Below are 13023 nucleotides of genomic sequence, written 5' to 3'. Positions count from 1 at the left end.
TTACAAGTTACTAAGGAGAGATGAAATCAGGGGGGTGAGATGTCCAGGTTTTGTGGTAGTTAAACATGTCCTTGTAAATATCACGTTTATAGAAAAATTATTAGAATTGGTTTGGTGTATTTGGTTACAGAAACGTGACATGTAAGTGATCTGCTGAGGAGGATGCATCCTAGGAATACTTGTGTAAAGCTGGTCCCTATTTAGGTGTTACTAACGTGAAGCAAACCCAAATAACTCCTTGTGGTCAGGTGGGTCTGCACATCACATGGATAACTCCATTGGTGATGCATGAACCCATGACTGACTGACTGACTTCTGGTGTTTGATAGTTTTATAAACTCAGTTACTGGAGGGTACTTGGGCTGCAAGTTGAAAAATTATTGACCTAAAATTTCCACTATCATCTATCTGGTTATCAGTCCTTTGTTAATCTCAAGAACAGAGGGTACTCTTTGCTTAATAGGGCACCAGTTATTTTTACTACTATTTTTAGCGAAATTTATATTTTATTTTGTAATTCATACATGTTTAAAATTATAATGAAATAAACTTACTACAATTATTTTATGTTTTGAGCATGACATCAAGTTTCAGGGTCTACAAAGTTTATATCTGTAGTTTACTCTCAAAAGTTCATATCTGTCTTCTTCTAACCCGACAGTTTTGTACACTTTCCAAAGATCATAAAATATTATACTTCTTTCTTTTACATTATTTCATATAGCATCAATCGATGTGTTAGCTGAATGATTTTGCACGGTGATTAAAAAACACTCTTTCGATTCACAGATAATACCCAGTGACTCTGTGGAAGATCATGTCTGTCATTTTGTTTTCTACATGTAAATTGACTTTTGTACACCTCAATGACTTTGTTTACACCATCTAATTTTACAATGATTGTATCAATTTTGTAATATCTTTAAACATAATGCCTATAAACATTTTGATCAACAAAGATTAAATATAATTTTGAATTTTCTAACTCACCATGTAAGATTCAAATTTCTAGAAAAAAACAAATTGCAGTTTCTTTGTCATTTGACAATTGTCATATTCTAAAATCCATTTGAAATTGAATAATAACAAACTGACCAAAAGGAACAAATATGGCAAACTTTGAAAAAAAAACATTACAGTGTCTAACTTTGAGGTATATCACTCCTACAAAAAAATGTAATTTACATTTCTTTGTAGGAATGATGATGTTGAATGATGCAACTATGAGATGCAGGCAGTAACTATGCAAAGTCAGATGAAAATAAATTTTTAAAATGTTATTTTAACTTTTGATATTATCCTAATTTTAACTTTAACCCCAAATAGCATAAAATAACAAGTTGAAATTCAACTTTTTAATTAAATCAACATGAAAATATGCTAATCATTTTTGATATCAAACATGTATTAACAATCATTGTTTAAATTCATAATTGACACTTAATAAAACATTCAACATCTTCTATCACTGAGAATAATTTATTTAAACACAAATGTTTTCAGCCTAATGGAATAGGCCATCTTCAGGTGAACTGGCATTCAAACGTATTTCAAAATTGTATTAAATGGAATGTTCGATCATTATAAATTCAAAATTAAAACAAAAAATAAATAAATTAACAAATCAATAACAAAAATAAATATACTAAATACATTGAAGCCANCATTAAAAAGCAATTAAGCCTTAATCGAGCCTTATTAAAGGCTCATTAAAATCACGATAAAAATTTTTCACGCGGGCAAAAAATTCTGAAAAAATTTGGGGGCCTAAAAAACATTCCAAAAATTCAAAAAAAATTTTGGGGGGGCCAAACGCCCGCGTTTTTCGTAACGCTATGTAACTTGCCCAAGATATCTCGGGTAATAATAATATAACATGATCTCATTTGTGATAGTAAGTGAATTACGCTATTTTTCAACAAGTGTTTATAATATTATAGTGTTTTAGAGTTTCTGTTTAACTTATACATACCAATAAATATATAACTAATGATCTGTTTTTGATGTTTGATCAAATCATTGCTATATTGTCAACAATAATATACAAATAAATTGAAATTACATATCAAAAAGAATACTGATAATAAAAATAATAACATTAAGATGATAAAAATTAAATCAAATGCTTTCTCATTAAATTAATGTAAAATGCATTGTTATAGATTGCAGGAACCCAGAAAACTTGTGGTACACAATTACTTGCTGTACCAGCACAAGGCATTCTACCTAGTGGATCTCAGGCAGTTACTTTTCAAACAAAACCAGTTTCCTCTATGACAACATGCACTAATCAAAAAGTGGTAACAGTGGTAACAACTCAGTCCTCTGTGATATCATCAACACAAACCCAAGTTATTAATTCTCAAACAACTCCTACAATGACAATTGTTACACAGGTAATGTTATATTAACTTTATTTTTCAGAATTATTGCAGTTAAAATTTTTTTTTTTTTTTTTTTTTTTGAGAAAAGAGTCAAATTTACTGATACTGATTACTTATTACATACAAAAGCATTGAAAATTAAAAACCTTTTTTCTTTAGTCAGTTTGAAATAGCTTTTTACATGAGTAGTTAATCATTAAATTATTAATTTATAAAATTTGCTTTATACAATTTGCATACGACATGCAAACTAATTAAACATATGAATAAAAGTAAAAATCTGTTTTTTATTGTAGGAATTTACTAAGATATGCACTTGTATTGAAAAATAAGCATAATCATTGAAGCAGGGCATTAGCACAGCCTCTTCTTTGTGCCTTATAGAATTGGGTTTGTTCTCAAAATTTGATGGACTGATTTTGATAAAATTCTATCATTGTCCATTAATTGGAATGAAGAATTAAAAAATATAAAAATGGCAGTCTATGACTTCATTTTTGAGATACAATGGAGTCAAGGTGATAATGTTCATGCACCCTGATATGATTCAGTGCAACTAGTAGAATTTAGAGGCCCCCAAAAAAAACATTGTGTACAACCAATGGAAAATAGATGTAAAAAGCAAAGAAAACAAGTACTCTTCTTTGGCCAGCAGGTACAAGGTTGCCTCTCCTATGGCCAGCATTTACAAGGATAGTCTTTTGTGGTGGCAAGTGCAGGATTCCTTTTTTTTTTTCTGGCTCCACCTCAATTCTATCACACAACAATTGCCATCTGTTTTCCTAGTTAATCCGTAGAGTAAAACAGTAAACAAAATAAACAGTAGAAAATTTATGTGAACTGTTGCAGACAATAAAAATGCCTAGGATTTAGTCAAACATTCCATTAAAAAGCATAAGTTGATAAAAAAATATGCAGACTTTATAAATATGGCAGTTGCATGCCATTGCTTCTGTTGTGGTTTAAGTATGAAGGATCATTTGTTATTGTTTTAATGGATGATACTGAATTTTAGTATTTTATTTTTGCAATAATACCACATAGCAATTTTATGAATGGATAAATTATTGGAAAACTAGAAACAAGTCATTTGCAGATAGATATATCCAGAACTCTGAATGTACCACAGAGCATCATATCAACGCTTTGGGCTAGATTTCAAAGAACAGGAGAATGTTATTTGATGTCCAACAGTTACACTTTTCAATAGGACTACTATTTGATGTTAACAGTACTTTGTAACAGAAGAATGACCAGTAGGCAACTCTCTATGGCCATCATTGTTAAGCTGAGATTCGAATAGTGTAAAAAACTAGCATAAAAACCCTTGCCATAAATACTTTTAATCACGTGACCATGATATTTTTATGCTGAAGCAGGTCATAAAACGAACGTAAAGCAAGTTGAGCAATGTTTAACTTTCGACACAAATAAATCAGTACCATCAACCAATCAGAAGTCAGTAGAATCTACGTCATTGTGACATTGTGCGAAAATTGGTGGGAAACGAATTTTTGTGTACATTTTCTCATGGCTACTTAGAAAAGTCTTAGAATAGATCTGGAAAGATTTATCGAAAACATTTGAAAGTATCCATGTATATTCATATATATATGACAAGAGTCATTCTGATTATAAGAATGGATGCCTAAAACAAGCGATATGGGCAGCCAAAGGAAAATCCTTCAATTTAGATGAGTGCAGTTGACCCCCCCCTATAAGACAGTAGATACGCTCCATTCTTTAGGAATCCGATTTCTTACGAGTCCTTCCAATCACAGCCTGACACGTGTCAAGTTTACGGACTATGGCTGTTTGAAAGGTTTTCTTCCATAAAATTAATCGATTCTAGACTAATCTGACTCAACATTTCCAAAATACGTATATTTTTTTTGAAAATAATCCATATAAACTACGCATAAACAAAAAATTGTAGGATTACTTACAGAGTGTACACCATTCGACATCGCCATTGCTCAAGCTTGTTTTCGTCACGGAACAACTCAGCAAACTGCGGCACTATTTCTGATGTTATTTTTCTGCGAAAACTTCGCTGAACTTTGGAGACATCATTAATATAAATAATTTTAATCGCCATTGACTAAGAAATGTTTTTTTTACAAGAAATGTATAAAATTACAGTAATGTATTAGACTTACGGTACCTAATTTACATAATGTACAGACGATAGTTTGCCTAAACTTTCCGTAGCGTGGCGCCAGGCGGCGGAAAAAATATATATATAATTATAATAAAGTAAATATAAATACAATAAATTAAGTTAATATATAATTATATATACAATACCTAATTTATATATAATTAATATATAATTATAAGTACAGTACCTAATTTATATATAATACTGTACACACGATAGTAATCTCTCCGTAGTGTGGCGCTTGACGGCGTGGAAAGTAGTTCGGCTGCCCGATGACGTTTTACGTAATTATAGGAGTAGTTTTTTTACCATTTTTTACGGATACCGTCACAATTTTTTTGCTGTCTTATAGGAATTGTAATTATAGGAACCCGTTTTATAGGGGGGTCTACTGTATTATATACAGTAAAATTATACATCGTGTGTTCTATGTAGAATTTTTTTCTTAGTTCGGCAAGCTCATGCCTTTTGCTTTTATAAATTTTAAATTACATTAAATTTAAGAAAATAAATTAATTCAGTGTCTCAAGTGAGAAACAGATTAAACGAGAAATATTTAAAAGTTTTTCAATTACGAAAAATATGGAAATTCTATGGAGTAATTTGAAAATAAACGTCAAGATTAATAGAAATTCGACTGGAAATTTATATTTACAATTCTTTCAAATTGCAGCTCAATAAAGAACATCAATACACACGAAACACTAAATATATATTTCGGTATTGACATTTGTCTCACGGATTAAAAAATAATATACAGTGGGTGATCGGTTAACGAACATAATCCGTTCCAAGACTTTGTTCGCTATCCGAGTTGTTCGTTAACCGATTAACAATTTATGGGAATTTGATTAATTCGTTCTGGAGACTCCCAAAAATAAAAAATATATACTTTCTTACTACGTTTATTTATGTAATAATAAAAATACATATTATACACAGACTTGAATTTCATTAGTCATGTTTTTTGTTTGTGGGGGTTAAATAATCTGTCTAATGTCGATTGCTTCTCTTTCTTCTTCAGAATTTTCAGAATTAATACCATTGTAATTGTAGAGATCCCTAAGCCTATTAACCTCAACCTGGTTTCTATGCCATTCTAAGACCGTTGTTCTAACATCCTCCCACTTTTTCAAAAAATATTTAATAACAGATGTCGGCATTAATCCTCTTTTTCATAAGAAAACATATCTCGCTGAGTTTCTTGTTGTTCTTTATTCAAGAGTTCTTCGTATTCTGCTGTCGTCAGATCAGTTTCGGGTTGCATTATGAGCTCTTCGATGTTCTCTATTTCTCAGATGTGATATTTGTTACTCCTTTAGCTGCTTGAGTTTTCTTAATTATACTGTATCTTTCTTAGATAAGATTGAACTGCGCCCTACTGTTTTGTTCAAGCCGTACTGCCAAGTAATATCAGACATCTTCTGCTCTACCTTTGCTATTAAACTCTCACCTTTTAAAAATAAAAACCGACGCAAAACTTAATTAATGAGTGCCCGCCCGACAGTCTCGCGAATACTATAAAAGAATTGTTTGTCAGAAAAATAAAAGGCTGGAATTACAAGGGAGTATTTCAAAGTTCGAGGAATACTATCTCTGATCAGTATATATCGGGTTGAGCGTTGACGTTGACGTCTCCCTCGCTCCAAAAAGTTACCTGAAGACAAAGGAAAATCAATCGGTATTTGCTATTTCCGTCGCTTCTTTTTATGTTTGTTCAGTGAAGTGTTCGTTAACCGATCACCAACTGTATTCTTGTAAACCACAATAGAGTTAAACATAAAATCTTACTGTAAATATTTTCAATTTGATTCAAAGTTTACAATTTATCGTTTAATCTATGAAATATTANACATTACTTTTTACATTACATTAAAAACTCATTTTTAATCACTGAGCCTTCTACTACCCCCTGAAATCCTCCAGTGCTCACAAGGGGCGCTATTGCCCACTTCCAGAAAGGATGCTCTAGGGAGACAAGTTGCATCCAGCAAAAACCACTTCAGGAGCTTCAAAATGCTTTTGTTCAAAAATGGACTTTGCTCTTGACAATGATAAACAATATTACAGTAGACCCCTTATAACACAGTAGATAATGTTGTGTTATAGGAATTTCAAGTTGTACGAGTCACTTAGATTTTACAAATGTGTGCCGGGCTGTGAACGGCTCACGTATTTGTAAAATCTAAGTGACTTACAATGTGCAATTCATATAACACAGAATTATCTACCATGTTATGGGGGGGTCTGCTATATTACAGTAGAGTCCTGCCTAGTTCGAGCTACTTGGGACTGAGCCTGTTCGAATTAGCAGATTTTCAGATTAACTGAATAATTGAAATAATGCAGAAACAAGCAGTAAAACAGGTGTGGTTTATATAGATCTAACACCATCAATGACTTTTGTTCCTGTTTTTGTGTATATAAGTACTGTATGTTTTTATTAGGCCATGTCAAACACTGATTTATTAATTTTGTACAGTATTAATTTTAATACAGTACTACAATAAAATACAATTTTTTTTTGTTGTAGAATTCTAATTCTATTTGTACCTTTAATACCATTTAAATTCAACGGGGGGAACATATTTTGTGAGCCAAAAAATTTTCTCTCCACTGAATGAAACATGTTTGGATTAGCGGGATTCTACTGTATCAGCATGAACAATTGCTGTTCAGCTGTATGTATGCAGGAGGCAATTATATGCCATATTAATCATTTCCTGTGCAAAAAGATTTAGAACAATGCTTAAATACATTTTCTTGTCTTTGATTTAATGTAATTTAGATTATATTATTGCTTTTCACTTATGTTGTTGCATACAGAATACAATGTTCTGCTTTTATGTTAAGTTTTATGCTGTTCTGATCAGTAGTTTGAGATACAATTTCATGGTTATGCTTATTTTTTGGGTAAGCGTGTTGATTTGTTATTTACAAACTATTTTTTAAAAATAAAAAATAGTTTGTAAATAATTTTGATTTAAGTTTTGATTTAGCATTATTTATATGTTAAAACATTTATAATAAAATGGAGTATTCAAAGCAGACCCATTCTTACAAACTATTCTGAATGCTGTGCTTTATTACTTTTATTACAGATAAACACAATTATTATGCATAATTGTATAAGATTAAAAATTCAGTGTATAATAATGTTTGACAGATTTGGATGAACTATTACTATGTTTAAAAGCTTTAAGCAAATTGAATGTCTCTATTATATTTGATAATGAATTGTAATAACATATAATACTGCAGATTAAAATTACTAATTCTAAGTAAAAATATAAATTAATTTTAAAAGTTCATTATAAACAAAATGCATTAGTTACAGTAATATTTAATGTCGGTGCATAGCTGATTTATTAAAATAGATGGAAAAAATTTGTTATTGTTTTGAAAAATGTGAAATAAGTGTTATTGTTCAAATTTTCACGTTATTCAAATCAACAAAAGAATCTATAATTTTTTTTTATACTTTTAATAATTTGTCTATGCATTAACTTTAAATGTTACTAAAATTAACTATCATATTTTATTTTAATTATTACATAGTAAATCTAAATCCAATAACATGCAATGAAACTTAAACACTTTTCTATCAGGGAAATGTCTTAATTTTCATAGTAGCAAACATTTTTGGCCTTCTTCAGAGGCCTGTGTCAGGTTTACACAGAAGAAATGTAAACACACAGAGAATTCCAAATCTAGAACATTTTTGAGATTGTTTTTCTATGTCATAGCATTTAAATGATTTTGAGATTTTTTGAAATTATATGTAGTCACCTATAATGAAAATTATTATATAATAGAAATGTAATACTAAATATAAATTTTTTATTTAACAGACAATGGACAGAAATCATAAGCATGTCTTTCATCATTTTAGTATTATTTTCTTTCATGGGGTTGTCTACAAATAATAGATAGTAGATATTATCTCATCATTCTTATTATTTATAGTTTCCATTAAATATTGCTTTAAAAATTTTCACTCCTCCAGGGTTGTTAGGCATTTTTAAATTAAAGATTTTTCTGATTAATTTTGCAACTTCCCAGTTGATTGTCACTCTAGGCTTGTTCACATATTGGACTAGTGCAGCTGTGGGTTTATTATTAGATATGTTCTGCAATTCTATGAGTCCAAGACCTATCACTAGATTTCACATAGATCAGATTTCTGTCAAATCTACTATCGTGTAAGGGGATGGGAGTAAATCCCTGGCATGTTGTTTTCATTAGGCTTATGCTTAGTGTTGGATGGTAATTGAAAAATATTTGGCTTGTGTCTGTATGTTACCTTGGCTTTAGTGAATTTGGCTATGTTTATATGTGATCTGTAGTTTGGGTTGAAGTATATACTAATACAATTTTTCTCGTGTTCATTTTTCTTTTCTTGATGTACGTGTCGTTGGGTATTCAACTGAAAGCTATGAGGTTGGCTAGAAGTTAGTGTATGCTATATATATATGTTATGGCTATGTTGTTAATTAATGTACTCCAATTCATTCTTAGTGTCCCTAGTGTTGGAGCAGTGCATAAACATCTTTTTTCCCAATACTCTAAAAACAACAACTTTATAGGCATTTGAATCATTAAAAGTGGTAGGAATAAACAGTAGGCAATATGTTGGTTTAAGAAAAACTGCTCTCTTATTGTTGTTTAATAAAATGTTGAGGTTGAGGAAATAGTCATCCTTATTGTTAATTTAGTCCAAGTTCAGAGTGAACCCACATGAATTGTCATTAATTAAATTTTTGCAAAGTGACATTACTGTCTGACTTAATTTCCATAAAATTAAGTTGTCATCTATGGGGTATATAGAATAATACCATTAGGAGCTCCTGCAATGTGCTGTCCTCCAGTTTTCTAACCACCAACTCATATAAGTCCCCCCAATAGTGGACTATCCATGGGAATGTTGCATTTTTGTAGGTATATTCACATGTTAAAACTCAAAAAAAATGAGGTGTAAAGGAGAAGGTGGCTTAATTCCAGAATTTGGTGGTGATGTGCATGTACTGAAGGCACTATGCTAAGTAAGAAATCTCTTAATGCACAAAAAACGGCTCTTGTCTGATGTACAGTACAGAAACATGGATAAAAAATCAAGCAGTGACATGTATTCAGTGTCCATTAATGTAATGTTTTTTTTTTTAACTTAGCACTACTGAAAAAGATGTTGGACAGTGAAATCATAGTGTTTAATGTGGTCAATTAGTAGATTATGAACTTGTTTTTGTAAGCCCATTATTGTGGATGATCTTGTTTTGTCTACAATTGGAGTAGTAGTATACCTGGCTTATGGGTCTTTGCAAATGAAAAGAGCTGCAGGGTGTCTGGAATTGTATGTGGTGGCATGGTTTAAGTTAAGAACTCTGGCCAGGTTGATGTGCATTAGACAGATAACTATTTTGCAGTTTGTGTACACAGTCATTGTCAATGCATTGGCATTCCTTGATCTTAATGTGCTCTTCCAATAGAGAAACTTACAATGATTTTTGGTAGTACCATTGTTTTGCTTTTCTTGGCTTTGAGAAGGATAATGCTGTTGTTGTTCAGCCATTCTTTGCTTTTCTTGATGTTAACCTTGTTTATATTCCTGGCTTTCATGATTGTTTGTTAGGTTGAAGATTGTTGACCACTGGAAGAAATCTAAGAGTTTCTCTCAGTACCAAAATGATTTTTTTTTCCAGCAAAACTTGGTGAATCAGCACCAAGTTTTGCTGGAATGCTAAATTTAACAATATGTTTTAAAAAATTTTGATTTTTTAAAACATATTGTTAAATTTAGATTTACTAGAGGTAAATCCAAAGTTGCCTGCACAAAAAAATAAGAACAAAGATTATGATTATTAGATTCTTTCGTACTTCTAACCCTTCTATTATATTACATTACAGTATTTGGGTTATATAACTACAAAGGTTATCTTATGTAAGTGTTTATCACACCGAGTGACTAATCTAACACATTTTTTAAATTCTATATTCTTCTACTGTACACAATTTAAAGAATTTTTAAAATGTGTTAGATTGGTCACTTGGTGTGATAAACCCTTACATAAGATAACCTTTGTTGTTATATAAATCAAATACTATAAGAAACATTAAAATGAAAACCATATAGAGTTTGGTTATTTTAGCCTACCACTGTTATGTTTATTGTGATACTCAGATGGTACAAAATGGCACATTTTATTGGTCAAATAGATAGCATTGTTTTCTAATATTAGATCTAACAAATTCACAGTCAAATATCAAATAGTAATCTGCCAACGAATCAAATTTTGCCAAAAAAAAGGATCAAATATTTAAACTCTGCACCCTTGAAACCATTCAAAACATATTTTGTGCAGGCTAGTACCATGTATTATGTAATTTTCCTATTCAAATGCTACCATACAGCCAGTGCAATAGAAAGATGAGACTGTTGCGGAAGGGGGTTGAAGTAATTTGATCAAAAGTAGTCATTGACCTCCTTCCAGAAGAGAGGGTGGTCTACAATTACTAATTAATACCAGTGTACTATTAATATTTAATATTTGAAAAGTGATCCATGTTGGATAGGTTGTGATTGCCCCCCGCATGTGATGAAAGTTGCTAACCTTAATGTCCAAAAGACTTCATATGATTTGTTTAAATAAAAACATCTAAGTAAAGGAAACTTTTGAAAGTTATGGCATAAGCATATCAGAAGCAGATTTGATAGTAAGACTCAACATGTGAATAAAGTGTACATTACACAGACTACAACTACAGGAAATTTTGAATTAAGCAATGTTGCCATGATAATAATTAGGAAAAATAAACATTGGCACAGAAAGGCTTCAAGCTCTATTTGTGCTTTAAAATCATTGCATGTACTGTACAGTACATTAATTTGGCTGAATGTTAGAACATCTTAAGTGGTAACAGTGAAAAAAGTTTGGGGCAATGGGTTTACAAGTTACTAAGGAGAGATGAAATCAGGGGGGTGAGATGTCCAGGTTTTGTGGTAGTTAAACATGTCCTTGTAAATATCACGTTTATAGAAAAATTATTAGAATTGGTTTGGTGTATTTGGTTACAGAAACGTGACATGTAAGTGATCTGCTGAGGAGGATGCATCCTAGGAATACTTGTGTAAAGCTGGTCCCTATTTAGGTGTTACTAACGTGAAGCAAACCCAAATAACTCCTTGTGGTCAGGTGGGTCTGCACATCACATGGATAACTCCATTGGTGATGCATGAACCCATGACTGACTGACTGACTTCTGGTGTTTGATAGTTTTATAAACTCAGTTACTGGAGGGTACTTGGGCTGCAAGTTGAAAAATTATTGACCTAAAATTTCCACTATCATCTATCTGGTTATCAGTCCTTTGTTAATCTCAAGAACAGAGGGTACTCTTTGCTTAATAGGGCACCAGTTATTTTTACTACTATTTTTAGCGAAATTTATATTTTATTTTGTAATTCATACATGTTTAAAATTATAATGAAATAAACTTACTACAATTATTTTATGTTTTGAGCATGACATCAAGTTTCAGGGTCTACAAAGTTTATATCTGTAGTTTACTCTCAAAAGTTCATATCTGTCTTCTTCTAACCCGACAGTTTTGTACACTTTCCAAAGATCATAAAATATTATACTTCTTTCTTTTACATTATTTCATATAGCATCAATCGATGTGTTAGCTGAATGATTTTGCACGGTGATTAAAAAACACTCTTTCGATTCACAGATAATACCCAGTGACTCTGTGGAAGATCATGTCTGTCATTTTGTTTTCTACATGTAAATTGACTTTTGTACACCTCAATGACTTTGTTTACACCATCTAATTTTACAATGATTGTATCAATTTTGTAATATCTTTAAACATAATGCCTATAAACATTTTGATCAACAAAGATTAAATATAATTTTGAATTTTCTAACTCACCATGTAAGATTCAAATTTCTAGAAAAAAACAAATTGCAGTTTCTTTGTCATTTGACAATTGTCATATTCTAAAATCCATTTGAAATTGAATAATAACAAACTGACCAAAAGGAACAAATATGGCAAACTTTGAAAAAAAAACATTACAGTGTCTAACTTTGAGGTATATCACTCCTACAAAAAAATGTAATTTACATTTCTTTGTAGGAATGATGATGTTGAATGATGCAACTATGAGATGCAGGCAGTAACTATGCAAAGTCAGATGAAAATAAATTTTTAAAATGTTATTTTAACTTTTGATATTATCCTAATTTTAACTTTAACCCCAAATAGCATAAAATAACAAGTTGAAATTCAACTTTTTAATTAAATCAACATGAAAATATGCTAATCATTTTTGATATCAAACATGTATTAACAATCATTGTTTAAATTCATAATTGACACTTAATAAAACATTCAACATCTTCTATCACTGAGAATAATTTATTTAAACACAAATGTTTTCAGCCTAATGGAATAGGCCATCTTCAGGTGAACTGG

General features: G+C 30.9%; 1 protein-coding gene across 1 annotated transcript in view; it reads left to right on the top strand.

The window, feature by feature from the left end:
• LOC111638513 (host cell factor 1-like) overlaps window positions 1-13023 on the top strand; it is a 198798-nt gene that overhangs the window by 141382 nt on the left and 44393 nt on the right. The window contains exon 21 of the mRNA XM_023384229.1: window positions 2163-2396. Within this exon, the coding sequence (XP_023239997.1) occupies window positions 2163-2396 (234 nt within the window). The remainder of the gene's footprint in view (window positions 1-2162; window positions 2397-13023) is intronic.

Source organism: Centruroides sculpturatus, unplaced genomic scaffold, assembly GCF_000671375.1.
Source record: "Centruroides sculpturatus isolate CEXI.00-Female unplaced genomic scaffold, Cexi_2.0 scaffold1124, whole genome shotgun sequence".
Classification (NCBI taxonomy): Eukaryota; Metazoa; Arthropoda; class Arachnida; order Scorpiones; family Buthidae; genus Centruroides; species Centruroides sculpturatus.
The sequence above is the reverse complement of the archived record's forward strand: the minus strand, read 5'-3'. Positions and strand labels throughout refer to the sequence as shown.